This window comes from Carya illinoinensis, chromosome 15 (genome assembly GCF_018687715.1).
Source record: "Carya illinoinensis cultivar Pawnee chromosome 15, C.illinoinensisPawnee_v1, whole genome shotgun sequence".
Classification (NCBI taxonomy): domain Eukaryota; kingdom Viridiplantae; phylum Streptophyta; class Magnoliopsida; order Fagales; family Juglandaceae; genus Carya; species Carya illinoinensis.
In genome coordinates, this window is record NC_056766.1 from 37949939 (window position 1) to 37971009 (window position 21071).

The 21071-nt window shown below is 32.2% G+C and overlaps 1 protein-coding gene and 1 long non-coding RNA gene across 2 annotated transcripts; one reads left to right on the forward strand and one right to left on the reverse strand.

Annotated features, from left to right (window-relative positions):
* Window positions 1-11573: 11573 nt before the first annotated feature.
* LOC122295464 lies at window positions 11574-12046 on the forward strand. Its single transcript, XR_006238086.1, has 2 exons — window positions 11574-11682; window positions 11808-12046. It is a non-coding gene; the product is annotated as an uncharacterized LOC122295464 (long non-coding RNA).
* A 3025-nt stretch (window positions 12047-15071) lies between these two features.
* Window positions 15072-19278, reverse strand: LOC122297309 (probable auxin efflux carrier component 1c). The gene is made up of 6 exons (XM_043107332.1): window positions 17492-19278; window positions 17115-17358; window positions 16893-16978; window positions 16293-16450; window positions 15720-15796; window positions 15072-15589 (listed from the first exon to the last, which is right to left on the reverse strand). Exons 1-6 carry the CDS (start codon window positions 18681-18683, stop codon window positions 15523-15525), a joined length of 1824 nt encoding a protein of 607 aa, XP_042963266.1. The 5' UTR covers window positions 18684-19278; the 3' UTR covers window positions 15072-15522.
* Between the last annotated feature and the right edge of the window lie 1793 nt (window positions 19279-21071).

The following is a 21071-nucleotide window of genomic DNA, read 5'->3' on the forward strand; positions in this document are numbered from 1 at the left end:
CACGTCATCCCTCTAATTCTGTGAATTTTGATTGTCTCTCTCTATCTAATTGACAAAAAACAAATTATTTTTTTTTTCATTTTTCATTTTTTCTCTTCTTATAATTATTTTATTAAATAAAATAAAATAATTATATTATTTTATAAGAATAAAAATATTCTTATAGTTATTTTATAACCATTTAATAACTAATTTTACTGCCAATTACTGATATAGACTAAATTAAAATAATAGAAATATTAAATTTATAATTCTTTTTAAATTAAGAATGATTATCTAAAATTGAATTTTTTTTAATGATATATTCTTAATTTAAAAAGAACTATAAATTTAATATTTCTATTATTTTAATTTCAAGACTAATATTGATAATATATACAGTGATGTCAACTACTTATCTATTTACTTGCTATGGATTTTTTTACTTAGTCAGAAAATCATAAACAAACAATCATATCATAGTTATTTTTGTTATTAATCTTTATTTTAAATGAAATTAATTTAAATAATTGACATATAAAACTACATCATATCAATAAATTTCTAAAATTTAAAATAAAAAATAACATTATCTAAAATAAATTAATCTAATAATCAAATAGGAAATTATTTATATGTAAGTAGCGTACACTCTTTTAAAAAATAAATAAATTTAAAATTTACATAAAAAAAACAATACTATATATAGTCTTTATTTGAAAATTGTGATGCAAGCATAAGTAATTTTATTTTTAAAATTTTTTAAAATTATTAAAACATCCTTCTTAAAATGATATTTTTTTCTTTTAATAAAAGGCCTGCACATGCAGTCCCCAAATAGATTTTACAAATAAAATTTCTCTAAACAAACTATCATGATGGGATCTAATTTTTTTAAATAAAATGCACGGAATTATACATTCTAAAATTATATATAATATTACTGTCTATAATTTATATTTTATTTAAATTTTAGACAATAAAGAATTCAAATTTTTTTTATTATTATTATTATTTCAAATGAATGCGGTATCCACGTCCAATTAATTATGTTATAATTTTTGGATTTAAAAATAAATAAATTATGTTATCATTTTTAACACAAAAGTACAAAGCACAGAAACACGAGGCCGTTTTGTCGGTAAGGTTACCCAATTCAGTCGACGCCACGTGATGCGGGAGTGACCGCAGGTGGTTGGGTGGACCGACATGTTGCCGTGACGAACTTTGCTATTCTCACCTATGTCTCTTCAACTTCTAACATCTGTAAATTAAAGGCGGGTTTTTTTTTTTCTTTTTTGAATTGAACGTAACGGCCTCTGGAGCCACTCGATTGGAAAACTAGGCCACGTTTTGGTTTCTTGAATCTGGTTTTGTCCTTTCCACCACTTATTGATCGCTGTTTGGTTACAGCGTCGAGCCTACTCTTATCCAGGATCTCTGACTATCCAATAATAGCAATAGCATCCATTTGATTAAATTGATTGTGACTCGCGAGTTTCGTTTCGTTTGATTATCAAATTTATTTTATTTAATTATTAAAATTTTTTAATTTTTAATATAAAATATAATAAATAATTTAATTTTTTTAATTTTTAAATAATAATAATATTAAAAAATAATATTATAATAATATTTTATTTAACTTTTATTTCATTTCAACTCATTATCCAAATCGAGGCTAATATGGTATTGTGCAAAATTTTCCCATCTTCCCTCTCTTTGATTTTCTACATTTTATCTTGAATCTGTTTTACCAACGATCTCTTACCGTCTTGGCTGGTCAAATTCTATAAAAACTAAGGTCAATTAAAAAAAAGGAAAAATGTAAAAACCACTCCAATTTACACCTTATAGAAAAAATAAATAAAAATTCACCAAAGAATCAAAGGCTTTTGTAAGGCTTGGGTTATTGTGATTTTTTCAAACTGTCAATTCTCTTGGAGAAAACTTAATAGGGAGACTTTTCTGTTTGATCACTGAGATTTTTCAGAAGAGAATTTTGAATTTTAAGATTAAATATTAAAATATTATATCTTAATATTATTATTATATCGGGATTTGAAAAAATTAAATTGTTTATTATATTTTGTATAGAAATTTGAAAAAGTTGTAATGATGAGATGAGAATTTTATATTTGAGATTAGAATTTCTTGTGTCGAAATAGTACCTTATTCTACTTGACTACTGAGATTTCTCATATAAGAATTTTGAATTTTAAGATTAAATATTAAAATATTATATCTTAATATTATTATTATTATTTTAGAATTTGAAAAAGTTAAGAAAAAATTGAATTGTTTATTATATTTTATATGGAGATTTAGAAAAATTGTAATGATGAGATGAAAATTTTATATTTGAGATCAGAAATCTTGATGACCAAATCATACCTTACCATTGTATTACTTAGTCCAGCTTCACAACCCTTAGCGGGTTGATCAGAAGTCAGTCTTGTTTAATAAGATTGAATTGGTTAAAAAGAAAAAGAGAGTAATCAACCCAAACACGGCCAACAAAAGACAGCAATTACATAGATAAGTGCTCGTCCCCTTGTTTATCTTTTAATGCTTTTAAGGCAAACCGTATGGTGAATTGAAAGAAAGACGACCTCATATACATTAATGATTCGAAGGAAAAAATGACTAATTTCAAAATTGTAATATGGATCCCCATGTGTAATTTAATAACCACGATGTGCGCTCATAAAAGAACACTTCGGATCAAGATTTTATGCAAAATTCAGATACTTTTATTCAAAGTTATGATTAAAATACTAACATTTGAACAATGGTATCCTAATTTGAAGAATCTTTGTTGTTTCAGGCCCCGATCCTTTGTATCAATCTCCCTAGGTTGACAAGAATTCACCCTCAAGTTCACATTAGTGTCAACAAAAGCACGGACTAAGGTGTCTGAAGTTGAACACGTCAAAGGTCCTCCAATGATTAGGAAAGCCCAACCTATATGCATTGTCATTGAATTTTTTAAAGAACTTCATGATGCCCAATCTTTCTATCCTTCAACTTTTTGTACTTATAAACAGGAAAACGATCACGATTAGCATAGCCCAAACAAAATCACCAACAAAAAAGTATCTTAACACTGTCAACTTGAGCCTTGTACTTACTAATACTCTTCTAGGTTGCGTGCTTGACTTTGTCATGTACTTTATGAAGGTGCGCTGCCATCTCATTTGCCTTAATGTTCAAGCGACCAATACGTGGAATGGGTGCCAAGTCAAGTATGTCCGAAGGATTCTACCCATGCACAATCTCAAATGGACTTAGTTGTATAGTCTCATTCTTAGAATATTTGTAAGCAAACAATACTTGAGATAAGACAAGGCCCCACTACTTCAACTTAGCACTGGCCAAGCTCCTTAGAAAGTTGTCCAAGTGAAAATTCACTACCTTAATTTGGCCATCTATTTAGAGATGGTAGGCATTACTAAAATTTAGTTTCATTCCAATTCTCTCACAAACTCTTGTGAAAATTACTTAGAAACTTCGTATCACAATTTGAGGTGATGAATTGAGGAATGCCATATAAGCAGACAATCTCCGTAAAATAAAGATGGGCAATCCTTGTAGTGTCTATAGCCTTTCAACAAGCTATAAAATGGGCTATCATGGAAAACCTGTCAACCACCAACAAGATTGAGTTCATTGCTTGTTGGGTTTGGGCAAACTTAGGACGAAATCCATTCTAACATTGAGTTTTGGGCTCTCAAGTACAGATAATGAAGTATAAAGCCCAACATTGTTGAGGGCTCCCTTCCACATCTAACAAACAAAGCATCTCTCTACATGCAACATCACTCATAAACTTGGGCCAGGAGTCTACTGAGATAAATGCCAAAGTCTTATCTTGCCCAAATGTCCCTCTCCATGTAACTCTTGTATGATGTGCTCCCTCAAAAAATAATTTGGGACACACAATTGTTGTGCTCATGCTAGTGAGAAGTGACACACGTCAACTCAAAGCATTTGTATCCTAGTTCAAACTCCCTGATTGAGCCTCAGTGAGAATGTAGACTCCTGCAGATAGGCAACCCACTTGAAATGTCACATACTTAACTCTCATTGACTATTGATGTACTTTAATGCCTCATGGTCAATGATTAGAATAAGCTCTCTCTACGCCCAATAGTGTCGCAAGTACTTTAGAGACTACACAGTAGTGTAGAATTCCAAGATTCATATGCTAGAATTTGAGCAAAAGAATTATACTACATTTGGATATTGAGATTATATGTAAATAGTAGTGAAAAAGTAGTAAATACTTTGTTAATAATAGTAAGGTAGTCTCATATCACTCCTAACCAAATATAATTTTAGGTTGTGTTTGGATAGTGGAAATGATACAATTACTATTTAATATTTTATTATTATTTTAATTTTTACTACTATTTAATATTTTATCATTATTTTTTATTACTATTCATAAATTATTTAAAATTACTTTCATATCCAAACGTAGCCATAGATTTATCTCAATCTGGCTGCTAATTTATAGTTATTTCCTCTAATATATTATCGGTTTATGGGCCAACAATATTTTGACAGTAAGCCCATTAACTTAAAAGTTAAGAGTCGTTTTCCTTCTTTGGTCCCCCGGGAAAAGTTAAAAGGTAACAATCACGAGGATGAATGTGTAGTCTTTCTCAGCCCAAGGCCACCTACAGAACCGAAGAGATTTTCCAGTAAATAAACCCAAGAGCCAGAAACTTTCTAGATGCAGAAATCTCAATACTTTTCTGGCCCAAGCCGAAACATATCTTGACATTCCTGGGCTGATATACATTCATGGGCTCAGTATTTCTAAGGACTTCTTGTTTTCATTTAGGCTAGGCTGCCATGGTTTTGAGAAAGAGGTTGGATTAATAATAATAATAATAATAATTTTATTTTTAATTTATTTCTTAAGATGCTGAGATAATATGTTGATTCTAGTTTTGGGTTTCTCATGGCCTTTGTTTTTGTTGAATGGGGTAGTTTTAAGAAAAATATTGTTTTTCATCTTATGGTCTATCATCTCTAACCAGACTTTTCAATATGACATATTTTAAGTGATTGTCTATTTAGATAATAGATATATGAAACCACTTAAAATATATCGCATGCATTAACAAGTGTGATTGCGGGTGATAAAATCAGTTATAATAAGGAGTAGCATTTTTCTAATTTTAATAACATCTTCACGATTCATTTTACTAAGTTGGTTTGGTTACACAAAATCAAATTATCTCAACTAATATAATCATTATAATTTTTTTAAATTTACACACAAAATATAATAAATAATTCAAATTTTTTAAATCTCAAAACAAACTAATATTAACAAATTATATAATAATAATATTTTATTCAATTTTCAACAAAATATCTCATCTCATCTCATTTGAACTGTGTAACCAAACGAGGAAAAGTTTTAGATGAAATGGGATAGAATTCTTTTCTTGATGATAGAATATTGGAGAATTAAAAACATGACTGTTGCTTAATTTAAAAAAAAAAGGGGGATAAAAACAAAGATATTAAGACCTGATCATCTATAAAAGCATCCCATAATGTGTTATATATATATATTTATATATGAACAGCGTTTCATCATCATGTGAAGCACATCATGATCATACATATCATGCATCAGATCATTGTCCAGATCATGAGCTGCAATAATATTGTAGAGAGAGAGAGAGAGAGAGAGAGAGAGAGAGAGAGAGAGAGAGAGAGAGAGAGAGAGAGATTGATTTTCTGGGCAAAGCTGCTTCCCATATGGGGTATCATAGTACTCACATGATTAACCTAATTAATTTCATTTGGACCTCTTTGTTTGTCTCTCATTATTTAACCCATTCCCTCACGCTTCATAATGAAAAAGAAGAAGCATATTTTCTCCATTGCTGATTGAACTACCTCTTTTGGGAGCATTATTATTATTATTATTATTATTATTATTATTATTATTGGGAAAATAAATACTATTTTTCAGGCCTGGTCATAAATAGTAGTCATGGAGATAAGTCATGTGCAGGGGTTGGAACATGCATGTTTGGCATATAGGACAATTAGTAAAATGCTGCCTACAAAGGGTTAGCTTCCAAGAAATTTATAACATATATACATACATATACATACATATATGTATATATATATATATATATCTCACATGTATAGATGATCATGTTTGTTGGCCCTTACTATTAAGATTTTTCTTGGTGCCCAAACAAATATTTCTGTTTTATTGTTGATTCCAACCCTCTAATGACAACCAAAAAAAGGACAAAAATTCCATAATGTCAAAGTGTGAATAGATGAATGCATGTGTCTATTCTGAGGTTGGTGATTGCTATTGGTAACTGGCAAGAAAGATTGGTGGTTAGAGTATTCTTGTTAAGGCCATGCATTAATGTGCCCTGAGAGGTAGAGTGGCCCTTTCAAGACTTTGATGAGGCAAGTAGTTGATTAAGGAACCCAAAAAGGCTTAATTTAGATCAATTCATGATCATATATAATAGAGATTAATTAACAAGGTTTGTTTTCCTAACGATTTTCATCTAATCATTAATTTTTTTTTAAATTTTCACACAAAATAAAATAAACAATTCAACTTATTCAAATCATAAACAAAAATAATATTAAAAAAATATATTCTAACAATATTTATTCGACTTTCAATTTTTATCTTAACTCATCTCATCTATGAAAATAAATTAAAAATGATCAACAGTTTTCTAGTTTCAACAAGAAAAATGTTAAATTTATCCAAGAAAAAATTACAAAAAAACTCACTTATTCATATCTCTATTATTGATATATTAAAAATTATGAAATTTTAAATTTTAAAAAAAAATTATAAAAATATTTAATTCTCTACGTGTCAGTTATTGATATATTAAAAATTATAAAATTTAAAATTTAAAAGAAAACTAACTAAATGAGTTTTATAAGGAAAACCGTAATTATAATTAATTAAATGGCAAAAAGTGTTTACATTTAAAAAAAATAAAATAAAATTGTAGATGGGGAATTAACAATAAATTATTAATTAAAGAAGATCATGATATGACATTTGATAATATAGAAAAATTGAAAGCGTGACTTTATCTTTTTGGAGTGAAACTAGGCTTTTAGAGTTGCTTCATTCATTTTTCAAGGGCTAAAGCAAGCGTGTGATGCTGCACATCAACTTTCATTTGCCCCTTAATTTTATCAGAGAGCTACTTCCACTAATGCAACTAACTAGGATTAATTAATTAAGTTGCTTAATTATATATTATATTATATATATATATATATATATATGAGAAAGGTGACCCTTTATTAATATATATATATATATATTAATGTTGTGTATACATATCTATGAACTTCCCCACTAAAGCACGTAAACTTGGAAGTCCAAAAGGCATTATTGTTAGCTAGAGCGTCATAAAATCATTTTAACTTTTGAAAAATCAATTGAGTTGACCATCCTTTTCACTATAACTTTGAACAACCATTACTACTAGCTACCGATTTTTTTTGGACTAATGTACATTAATAAATTCATTTTCTATTATCAAGTCAGTGTCATATAGATCATACTATTTATATTATTTAAATGATAAGATTTGAATTGTAATATTTAAATTTTAAAATTTATTTTTTAAATCAAATTGGTCATGCTAATACCGTATGGTGTAAAAGCCTTAGAATAGTAGTATTCTTTCCACAATATTTCAACTTTTCATCTCACTACAAGAAAAATATTTACATGTGCCTAGTTAGAGAAATGATGGTTGCAGTTGTGAGTGCGTAAACGCCTTAGAATCATTTTGAAAAAAATTAAATAAATATAAGACTCACATGAAAGGAAATTAACGTTTTAACATATAGTAGACTATTACTATTTTTCAAAGCGACTACATGGCACTTGCGCACTCCATAATTATATGTACCATTACTCGACTGATTATTTATGACAAAATTACAATTTCTTATCAAAATAAGTCTATTCTCGTCGTAAATAACTATCACAAATAATCATTTTTCTTTTTTTTTTGTAGTGTACATATCGACATGATCTTCTAGACCATTCAAATGCATGCATATATGGTTTTATTGTGTCTTTCTTTCATGTTTTTTTCTTAATCAACATGGATGCGTACAAGCAACCTAGATATATATGGCCATGTGATTTGCCACATGAGATATGGAGGGATTGTGTTGTTTTATTATGTTTTACGTAAGATTGAAGTGTGATCAAGATCTGTCGCACACATGAGCTACTCATCATGTGGAAGTTAATAATGCAGAACCCTAAAATATGTAACATATCATTCCCAATAGTAATTTTGGTCCCTACTTTAATTATTTTGATGGACCAATATTAAGTACTACTCCTCAAATATTAATGGATGCATCCAACATTTAATCGTACGTAATTATTAGTTAAATTGTAAAGATCATAGCAATATTACATGTAATCAATATTTAGTACAAGTGGCCAACGGCCTCTGGCCTGATGGCACAAGACCCATGTCTCCAAAATAGAAATCATAAGTTTGCCTCTCCCCCAATGTATCCCAAAAAAATAAATAAATAATATTTAGTACAAGTGTAGTACTAGGTGGTAAATACTCAAGTGGGCATTTAGTTTAAGAGTACCTAATGTTTACTATTTAAAGAACTTTAATTAAAATATAAAATTCTCTAAGAATGATCATATGAGATGATCTTGATTAATTGGGGCGCCGTGCTATTAAAGAATCGATCTACTCGTGAACAGTTCGAGCTTGACCGATGGTATATACGAACTTGACTCGATCGAGTTCATCAATTTATTTAACAAATAAATCGAGTTTGAACAAAAATTTAGACTAATTATTATAAGCAGCAGCTAGCTTATATTAACTTAGCTCAACTCGTAGCATCCTAAAATTACTTGGTATTTAATATTTTTACATTATTATTTTTAACATTGCAGCAAGAACATCTGAAATGTTTGAAAAGATTATAGAGATGAATCATTTTGGTATATATATAGCTAACGTCAGAGGGCATCATGTAATATTGGTGGTGGCCGGAGGGGTGTCATAGATTGGAGTCGAAAGATCTAAGGTCGAAAAATCCATTTTAGTAATGTATATAACTTACATCTTTGGGTGGCTGCGTACGCGCTTCAAGCATCCATCGGACTAGCTAATATGTCGCTTGCTTGAGTTGTGCTGAGGAATAAATCTCATATTATCTGTAGATAAAATTTTGGACATATTTATAAATAATGAACAACTTTCTCTTATTGAACTAGTTTTATGAGATGAGTTAGATCAAGCCTGCCACATGCAGGACGAATGAGGGCCTACAATACTTACTCAGTAACAAGGATCACAAACAATACTAACCTACACGTGAAGTGTTGAGGAATGAATCCCGCGTTATCTATGGACAAGGTCCTCAGCATGTTTATAAGCAATAAATAATTCACTTTTATTGAACCGATTTTATGAAATGAGTTAGGTCCATAAATTTTTTCAGTTGAAGATCTTTAATTTGAAAAATTGTTGGTAGGGTATATGAGTCTATAAATAATAGAAAAGCATTGGATTGATAATTTTATGAACTAGATGATCAGTACGTATCTAAGATTAATGAAAAAACTAGCTAGCTAAACCAAATTATTATAAACAGAGATCAAATGAAGAAATTTGTAGAGAAAGAAGAACAAATGAACAAAACCCCAAACCCTAAAGTTTCAATTCAAGAGAGTTCACCAGATTATTAAAAGAAAAATAATATTTACAGTTACAGAATATGTAAGTCTTGTGTAATTTTTTTTAAAAAGTAAATAATACAAAAATCATATAAAAAATTAATTTTTTAATAATAAACCTTACTTTATTTTAAAATAGTTGGCTGTTATTTACCTATTTTATAACTTTACCTAACATTACTCTTGTTAGAATAACTTATTCGTGATATTGTACGTTGTCTATTCAATTTTCACGTGCAGTACTAGTAGACAATCTTAAATGAGATCACAGAGAGAGAGAGCATATAATATTGGTGAAAGTTGAGATGAAAAACAAGTGTACATAAAGAAGAGAGAATAATTAATGTAAAGGCTAGAATTCGCCATGGATCCTTTCCGAGCTAAGCGTTAAAGAAATTCATGTAACGGGAATCTAGGCCGGCCGGGAATAAAACAAGCACACACGTACATCTCTCTTTTATATTTCTGTGCCTAGCTATGACAAATTAATATTGGGGGGGGGGGGGGGGGGGGGGGGGGGAGAGAGGGAGAGAGAGAGTTGTACGTACGTGGCTACCATTTAGATTTTCTGCCACTTCCTTGTGTTGGGTCGGCCGTCACTGAGACAATGCTTTGTGGGTTTGTCACGTCTGTATTAGGTCTTGCACTGCCAGGCCCTCTCTCTCTCTCTCTCTCTCAAGCTTTGCTGCGTCCACTTGTAAAGGACAATACTCATGCCGACGTTGCAGCTTGCCTTCTCTTTTGCAGAATAATTTAGTGCTTTGTATAATCTCTCTCTCTCTCTCTCTCTCTCTCTCTAGCATCTCCTAATCAAATCTTTAAATTTGGCCAAGACGTACCGGTAATGACAAGAGCACAACACTTTTTACAATTACAACTGTTATAACTCTCTACAAAAATAGAAAAATTCCTATCATTCTTACACCACATATATATCTGTTAAAGAAAAAAAATAAAAATAAGTTTACGGTATAAGGATGATCAATAGTACTCATGATAGATAATATTTGTGAGAGAAGTACTACTTAGATATCTTATATATATATATATATTTATCATTTGATGAACAACATCCTGACAGAAACCAACATTCCCACTGACATCAACATATATCTTTCCGTTTGATCATAATTTTAAATCCATTATTGAAATAATGGGTTGGACTTTCATGAGTACAACTACTGTTTTGGATATGCTTCATGTATGTGTGTGTGTATATATATGTGTACCTGATGATCATCTTGGTCATGTGGTGCAGCACTGTATTTGAGCTAGGGCCCCAACAAAGGCAGGCATGCATGCAGTACTACTACTAGACAGACGATCGAGGTTGATCTTGGCTAGCTAGATATATATATATATATATATAAGGATTATATAAGATCATTTTAAATTAATAATTATTAGTGCATGCATGCTGTCGATTGGGCCGCCGGTTTCAATATTTGAGACTGAAAAATATAAATTTCTTATAATTTAATGAGAACTGTTACAGATATAAAGAGATTATATAAAATAAATTTATAAAATGATGTACTTCATAGAATTCATTAGATTTACTTTATAATAAAAGTAACTTTACAATATGACGTATCATATTAATGTTAGACTTTTGGTTTTCGTAGAAAACCTTTGTCTTCCCTAAAGTAGTTCACTTCATCTAAGATGATACACTTTATCTATTAAGTATATGTAATTGCCCTTCATAAATAAAGTGGTGACCCTTGCTATTTTGTGATGGATGGAATAATGAGGGTAGCCTAAAGGTTGTAGGAGTAATAAATGAGGGTCCCTAGTCTTGCCTATATAAAGGAGCTTGTGTTTTCCGTTAGAACCACCCAAAAAAGTTCTAAGGCAAAAGACTAGAAGTCCCTTCCCTACAAAATCTCTAGTTTCTTTTGTAGATTTGAAGCTTTCCGGTTATCAAGCACAAATGGCAGGAGGTAAAAGATCATATAGATCCTTTTTACAGCTTTTTCTTACAATTAAATTATATCAATTTGTGAGTTTACTAGTGAAATAATATTAATGGATATCTAAACGTAGAGCTCCATGAATGAACATGCAGGGGATTCACATGATCGAGTAGCCTAGCCTGATATTGATGAAGGATAAAGTAGATGAAGGGCTTGTTTTATCACGGACAAAGAATAAGGCCAGCTATATATATATAAGCTTTGATATCATTAATTTTTTCTAATTTTCCGGTTGATGATCTGATGTCTCAAAGTCACATCCTTAATTTCATTTCGTTATTATTAAGGTTATAATTCAGTAGTAGTACTACGTACTGCTGTTGGCCATTAATGCTGGGGAGTCCTTCAATTAGTTGCAGATATATGACAGCGATGATCCGCGGGTCTGGTCTGATCTTCGTGAATTGGCAGATCATGGAATAAATACTACTTTTGCCAACAGATCATCGATATATATCATCTTCGATCATTTGATATTAGATCATCTCGATCGATCGAGATGATGATGATGATGATCATCTAGATCTTGATCTGCTTGTACGAGATTAATTATCAATATGTGGGTCAGTACACAAACTGGCTAGCTCTAGCTGCTTTAATTTCTTCTTTAAAACCAAAGCATGCATCTGCATTTCTGCATTATTGTCATCAAATATGCTTAATTTGATTTGATTGATGTGCAATGTTGATGCCGATCCTCAAACTTTGCATGCGCTGGCTTCATCATCATCATCTCTTGGAATCAACCTAGCAAGCCATTCTGTTATTGAATCTATATGTCGCGCGCGCGCGCGTGTATATATATATATATATATGTAAGAATAAAGATCGATCAATATCATGTCCAAATTGCAACACATTAAGATGTCAATGCCGCGTAATGAATGTGTTACAAGGTGGGTCTATTGCAAGTGTTCAAGAGCATATCATGTCGATCTCCACGTTTTCGATCCAAAGCACGTCAAGACCAAAACAAAATGCATGTATGTACATGTATATAGTCACGATGATTTATTTTATTTGATACAATAATATAGATCATGGACTTCATGGACCGAAGATTTTTATAAAGAAGTGAGTGAATATTGATGGCATTAATTTGTAAAACAAAAGGCTAGCTAGTCCTTAGAGGTTAAGTCTTCTCCTTCTATGGAAGGTGAACTATGAGTATCTGTTTTGAGTAGAGTGCTATCTCTTAGGAGGTTTATCTATAAAGAGCTACAATAGTATTTAAGACCATATCAATTATAAAGGAATTTGTGTGGTACTAGAGGAGCTTCAAGCGCAATAGTTAGCTTTTGATCTAGAAATTTTTCTCTATATATCCGATCATATATATAACTTTTTTTTAATGAATGAATGAAATCAATTTTCCATTTAAAAAAAAAAGGCTAGCTAGCAAATGGACGGCGATTTACTTTGATCTCACGAAGGCCTACACTTCATGTGTTAGCTAGTAATTGTAAGAGGTTGGCCGGCTAACGAATTAGGCAATCCTGCTTTCTATCACTAGTAGTACTAATGGTAGGTAGTTGTGTTTGCCAAAAAACAATAATAGTGATGTTTGTGATCAATCCACACTCTTAAAATTGTACTATTATATTCTTTCTAGCTGGGTAGAATAAACAGGGAAATGTTATTTGCATTCCTAAGATATGTAAATCACACACACTTCCTTTAAAAAAAATTAGATAAACCCGAGACCCATATAAAAAGAATTATTTCTTTAATGATGGACCTTACTTTTTTTCAAAGAGAGTACGTGGGACTTGGATACCATAAAACTATATTTAGCATTACTATACGAAATAAGAATGGGTACCATTCATGCATGATATGTTGTCGTTTCAATTATTTGTTTCCTAGTTTTTCTTTTAGACATTTAAAACTTCATAATCCCACAAAAGTTCTCATAAATCTTGCACTTGCATTAACTAATTCAACTCAAGACATCTTCCTTAGAAATTAGGAATATAAACCACGATTTTATATATACCTGGCATTTCATTCGGGTGTAAACAACAATGTTTATTAGAATTCTGTAACATACAATCATTTTTGCGTATTCTTTACGCACTCTACTGATGTGATTAATTAAAACAGTTATTTTATATAAAAAAATAAGTGTCACAGCCAACTACATTAGTGGAGTGTACAAATAGTATATAAAAGTAACTACACGTGAAATTTTTTTATATATATAACTATATATAGGAAGGAAACAGTAAATAAAATATGAAGACATTGCCTCCTACTCTCTCAAGATAATAAATAAATAAATAAATAATTGGCGTATTTAAGAAGATATCTAATAGTATTATATATCATGAGTGGCCAACCGGAGGAGCCCTCCTTATATATATATATATATATATATATAATATAAGTAGCTAGCCTTTTTATTTTGGTTCATAAGAGTTCAAAAGGGTGTCATACAAAGCACCAAACATAAATATATAGACCAACGTCAGTGAAAAGGAAAGGTGTTAAGAAAAGGCAATGTGTAACTAAAAGAATGAGGAGACGAAGAAAGGAGTGAGGAGAAAGGAGGAGAAACTTTGGACTGTGACCATTGTCTCCCAATATTCGAAATAAGTCTAATCAAAATCACACCCCCCATCTTATAATGGGGAGAGGGTCCCTCCTTGCACTAACTGCTTACCTTAATTCTAAAACTATTACCTACGTTAATTTGTTCATTGAGAAATACTTTAGACATAAAAAAAAATTATATAAAAATAAATTTGATGTGACTTGATATGATACATCATATTAATATAAAGTTACTTTTATTATAAAGTAAATTTAACGAATCTCATGAAACCACGTCAATTTATAGATTTAGTTTTATGTAATCTGTTTATGTATGTAGCAGTTCTCATATATATATATATATATATATATATATCTCAAATCTAAATCAAGCTGATCATAAAGAACTTTAACACAAGGTGTTGAATTAATCTTCATCAAAAGTAAGGTCTAGATCACCTTGCCAAATTCAGTTTTCTCGAGTAATCGTCTCGATTTATATATTATTATTGGTCACAATAGTTGAAAAAGAATGATTTTTTAAGTTTTTAACGAATATTTATATACTTGCACGCACGCCTCTGTAAATTATAACACATGCACGTGCATGCATTCGACACCGTTAATATGATAGAATTTGATTTGAAAGATAATTTAATTTTAAAACTTTCTCTTAAAATCAATCTATAGTACCATGTCAACGATGTCAATGACGTCTTCTATATCTGTATCGGTTGGTGGTAATAGAATATTCTAAACACGGTTCTTGGTTCTTGTCTCATGATCAGTTAGTGATATACACAGAACCAGAAAAGAAAAGAAAGTTTGAAACCTCCAGCCTTCGTTCAAGTAGTAGAACAGTAATGGAGGGTAAGGTATATATGAATCATCACAAGATCAAGCACTTTTCCTCATTTCCTTTTCCTTTTCTTCCTAGTTTCTGTTGCTTTTCTGAAAGCATAAATTCTAGCTAGGAATAGAATCAAAGGATCGAGCTTGTTTATAATTAACTAGAGAAACGTTTTTTTTTTTTTTTTTTTCCTTATATATTATAAATTGACTACAAACATGATGATTTTACAATTTTACTAGCAAAAGACAAATCAAAAGAAAAAGGTTCATTCTGATCATGATCCGATCGATCCTATTTCTCATGCATGCATGCATGCTTTTGACTTCTTCAACATCCGAACTTGTCAATGCATTGATGCAGGCCTGCTTGAGCATTGCATGGACTGATGCAGTCAGTCATATTCTGCGATGATTTCCACCAGTTCATACCCCCAACATAATGTAGTAGACGAGCGTTATGGGCAATGCAATTAGCATCCCAAATATAACACTGCAAAAAATTCAGAAATTCCTCATGAGTAGTACAGACAGAACACACAAAACAATAATAACAATAATGTAGGAGATCAAAGATCTAAATTAAAGGATGTTTATGTGTTGGAAATATATATAATACTCACGCTGTGCTGAGAATGTCAGGATGTACACTGTACTCCTTGGCAAAGACAAAGGGGACTATTCCTTGTGGGAGAGCTGCCTGTTAATTTGTTTTGGAAATCAAGGGAACATGAGGGGCAAAAGAACATGTCAGAAATGGGTACACATGTTTGTTGTTCATTAATAACACTCCAAACAAGTCGTTAGATCATGTTTGTCATGGTTGGAACTATATATATATGTATGTATGTATGCATGTTCAAAGCTCACTGCTTTACATTAATATATGCTATTGCTGTTTTTCCAGCCCATATTTTGGTATCTCCAGAAAAGAATTTAAAAGGAAGATTATCCTGATCAGGACCTGAATGAGATGCTGTGATTATAATAGTATGTATTAAATGACTTTATAAACTGAATAAAAAATAAAAAAATCTTATCAGGAGATAGCTCATAGCAATATATATAGTATTTTATTTTATTTTTTTGAATGAGAAGTTTTGGAGCTTATGCAGTTAAGTAGGATTGGTTGTGTCAGGAGGAGGCAAGAGAGAGAGAGAGAGAAGAAAAGAAAGCAAGAAAGATGAGATGATGACCTGGACAATGGCAACATGTAAGAGAACGCCCTTAAGGCCAACAGCAATGGAAGCTGCTGCCATGACAGCTGGACCAGCAAGGAATCTCACGGCCATAGCAAAAGCTGCAACGGAATTTCCACATGCTATGATCCTCGGTTGCAAAGCCATGAACAGACCTGTCAATATTTACATAGAAAAAGCATCAGCCAAAGCATGCCCATCACTACCCCCCTCCTCACATCCCCTACACTGTCTGTCTGTCTGGCTGACTGTCAGTCTCTCTTTTTTTGAAAGACCTTTCATCATCACCACCACCACCACTAATCCATCGCAACCCAACACAAACATGGCAAAAAGTGGAAGACAGATAGAGAGTGCTCCCATCCATAAAAGAAACCCCGCCGAGACATTATCATAACCACACTGTTTTTCTTTACTTTGCTTGCTTTTGTTACTGGTCTGCTTGCTTTCTTATTATTACTTTTTAATAATGAAATGTGAGACAGAATCGGGTAAGATTTTTTTTAGTAAAGAAAGTGTAGGAGAGGATTTTGTCTGGAGGAGGACTGGAAGAAATCTGTGATACAAGTAGTCAAGAAGGGTACTGTTTTTACTGACCTAGACTGAACATGGCCATGCCAAGCCCTGCATCTGACAGTATGGAAATGGACTTTGCTATGATGGCAGGCATTTCAACATGCCACCTGCAAGGAAAGCCATAAGCAAAAATGACCAAAATTAAAAGGGTATAATCCAAAAATATGCATATATACAAGAAAATATCAAACTATGCACAATTTCAAGGTTCAGTGTTTATACTGAGATGAAAAGGACAGATACCTGAATGAGACCAGGGCCCAAGTGAGACCTATTAGGCTTGAATAGGTGTTGGGGTTTCTAATGAGCTTTCTCCAAACCATGATGAGTATAAGCCTGGTCATGACACTTGTTGGTGGCATGGTCTTAGGCTTTCCATCTCCCACTTTCTCAGCTTCAACGTTGTTCATCTCTCCCTCTAACCCTCTGTTCCCAAAGCTGAATTCATCTCTTTCCAAGTAATCTTGATTCTCTCTGTGACCCTCGACTAACAATCCAATTCAACAGAAAAAGAAACCCATTTAAATATCAAATAAAGGAAGATATATCGAAAGTAAAATTAATATGAATTCTACAGAAAGAAAAAGCACAATCCAACAAAACTGAAAATAGGAAACAACCTTTTCCTGGAGAAACAGCCAATCTCATGTCTTTCTGATCATGAGCTCCATATTCATGTCCTCCAAAGACATCTGATACGGGAGAAGCACTAGAGCTCCAAACAAACATATGAAGGTCCCTAGCACCATCTTCTGGCTTCTGCTGAGCTTGGCCATTCGGCTTCTTTGCATTTGCATTAACACCAACATTTTTGGAACCCGTTGGTGAAAACATTCCCGGATTTGGTGCAGGGTAATGCCCAGCACCAGCACCAGCAGCAGCCCCAGCATGGTAATGGAACCTCGGCTTTCCACCGACTGCACCATCTTCCTCATAATTCGAAGGCCTTGGTGTTGGGCCTCGTGAAGCTGAGAGGCCATAAACATCGGAGGCTCCGAAGTTTGAGTTCCTGCCACCAGCCATCATTGAATAGAAGTCTGTGTGATTGAAACTAGACCCTCTTGGAGTTGGGTTTCTTGAAGATTGCAAGGAGTATATCTCAGCATTGGTTAGATTGGAGGGTCTGGGAGTTGTCGATGACAAACCTTGTGACCTTCTTGAAAAGATATCTGATCTTGAAGCATTGGATTTTCTTACAGTGACATGAAGTTTTCCATCTTCTTTGATTTCAGCTTCGGTTTCTAGAGGCTGCCTTCCATCCAGTGACATGATGTCAGAGTCAACATGAATTGAGACAATGGAGCCTGCTGTATCTGGGAACTGCTCAGATATGAGCATTCTAGCACCTCTGAACTCAAATAAGAAGAGCATCAAAGTGTACCAAATGATGCACTGAAGGACCACAATTTGGACCATCAAACTCCCAGAAAAGTCACCATACATTCCTTTAAGCAAAGGGATGCCCATAACCAAAGTGTTGGGTAGACTTGAGAGTGAGAATAGAGTAATTGTCCATTCCAAGCAACCCTTTTTGCTCACCTTAGTCCAAACGCCAAGAACAACTAAAACGATGATCTTTTGAAGGGTATCAGCTGCAATGAACCGCATATTCATGGTGTAGGGATTATTGGTGGAGATGAAGTGGAAGGAGAGGAGAGGGACGGCGAAGAGAGCCACAAAACGGTTGATACCAGAGCACTGGTCTGGCGTGAAGATCTTCCACCATTTCACTGAGCCATAGGCTAAGATCATAGCCACATAAAGTGGCATCATTGCAGTCATAACATGGTAGAAATCTGATAGCGTGATCATCTTTGATAACTTCTTGTATTAGCCAATTCAAGAGAGAGTCCCTAAGCTCTGAGGAAGGAGGTGAAGTTCCAAAAGATTGGATGAAATTTGAGGAAGAAGAAGCAGAAGAAGGAGAAGGAGATTTTGATGGTGGAGGTGATGATGCAAAGAGTTAGGGAAATGGGAGAGCATGTGTTTTGGCTTCTGGGGTAGTGGGTAATAAGCAGAATACAGCAATATTTTTTCAGCTTTGAGAGTTGCGAAACAAGCTTGCACTTACAGTCCCCAAAGCGCACATACAGAGTTTTTTGCTTTTTTATTTTGCTTTGTTTTTTTCCCTTTTGTTTTGAGTTGTGTTTGGATTTGGGTTGTGGGGAGAGAGAGAGAGGGGATGTGCTGGTATTTGATAACTTGGTAAGTTGGTATATGGCTCTATCTTCTATAACACCATTGGTTGCATAAAGTGGAGAAAGGCATTTTGGTTGGGGTGTGTCTCTAAGTAGCTGGTTGTAAAGGCTTTGTAAAAGAGCCTCTTCCTCTTTCTTCTTGGATTCGCTTTTGAGCTCATGGGTTGTATTGTAGATGTGGCTACCATGGCTACATTTGCTTGTTTTTTATTCTTCCTCCTATTTTTTTTGTTTTTATTTTCTTCTCTTTTTTTCTGGGGATGGGTTAATGAGAAGATATTCATGGGAAAGTGCCATAAATAGTACTGCAAAGAGATCATATTTTCCAAATTTTCTTGGCAATTTTCTTGGAATAATTCCTATTTCATTGGTGAGATTATCATTCTAGGGAACAGTGATGGATGGGTGATACCTTCACGTGGACCCTAAATTGTCCATTCCTGACCGCATCTCAGTACTTGGCATTTGCAAAGGCTCCAACTCCAACTTTAGGCAACACCAAAACGCTATAGTCCAATAATTTTCATTCATTCCACTGTTTACTTTGGTTTTACTCAGCAGCTAGCGTGACGCCACACTACTTCATGTATATTCTTGTCTAGCAATTGGCCTCCTTAATTCCATTTTAAAGTATGAGTAATGCTATTCACGATCTCGTATTTACGACGTATTAAGCATGTATTGGAAGTTATAATGTATGTCACATCAATAGTGTTACACGAATGTATATCTAATGAAGAAGAAAAATTCTATACAACACATTATCGTCTTACTTTTATCTCATTATGTAAGATGTGTCACATTTATCAACATTAGATGATATTAATTTATTGGATGATAAATATAACACATTTTATATAATGAGATAAAAGTGAAATGATAGTATGATATATAACATTATTCATCTATACAACTTTACCTCTTCTCCTTTATACAACAACCATTTGCTTTGAGCCTTCACCTCCTGTTGCAAAATCCTAAAAGAGGGCAATTAAGACAAATTGCTGTATATATTGTAGGTAATTAAACAATATTCATATAACTTCCACACAAAAATAATTAAATTTTCATGACCCCATACTATAGCACATTTTTTTTTACATGTACCTTTATTCAGCTACTAATTAAAATTGCATTGTGCACCCTAAACTTTTCGTTATTCAAATCTACTATATATATATATATATGACACAGAAAATTAATAGTAACGTTTTACCTAAAAATAATAATAAAGAAATGACTCTTTTTCGAGATCATATATAATCTTTGTGCAAAACAGCCTTTGAAGCTCTTCTTATAAAAAGAAAAATGATATTTACAGTCCTAAGATATCTAAGACTCATATAAAAAATTATTATTTCTCAAAAAGACTACGCGAGACTTGCATCCCAAGATTATATCTACCGTTATACAAGAACAAAGGCATTGAGAATTTTATGCACATATATATATAAATATAGAAATAATATCTGCGATTCTAGAGTATGCAATTTTCGTATATTTTCTTTAAAAAAATAGATAAATCTGATATCTATATAAAAAAATTATTTTTTTAATCGTAAATTCTACTTCTTTTAAAAAGAATACGCGAGACTTGCATATCCTAAGAGTACTATATCCTACGCAAATTAAGAAATGAATGGATTAATTTCTCATTCAATTATTCTAATTATATATACGGTTGAATTGTGGTTTGACACATTTCCTTTCTCTCCTTAATTGTAAGTCCAAATTTCATTTTCTTCGCCCTGAAAAAGATCATACATTCATAATGTCTTAGTGGTTTTCTGCATGCTATTGCTACAACTATTTATTAGATTTTTTTTTTTTTTTTTTTTTTTTTATGGTTAAAAGATGCAATATGTCAATTTTAATAATTTTGAATGTAAAAAAAATTAAAATTAAAAAAAAATCGTATGTACTTTTAAAGAGAAAAGATAATTGCATTTATGAGTGTACAAGCGCTATACAATCACTTTGAAAAAAGCGAATAAATACAAGA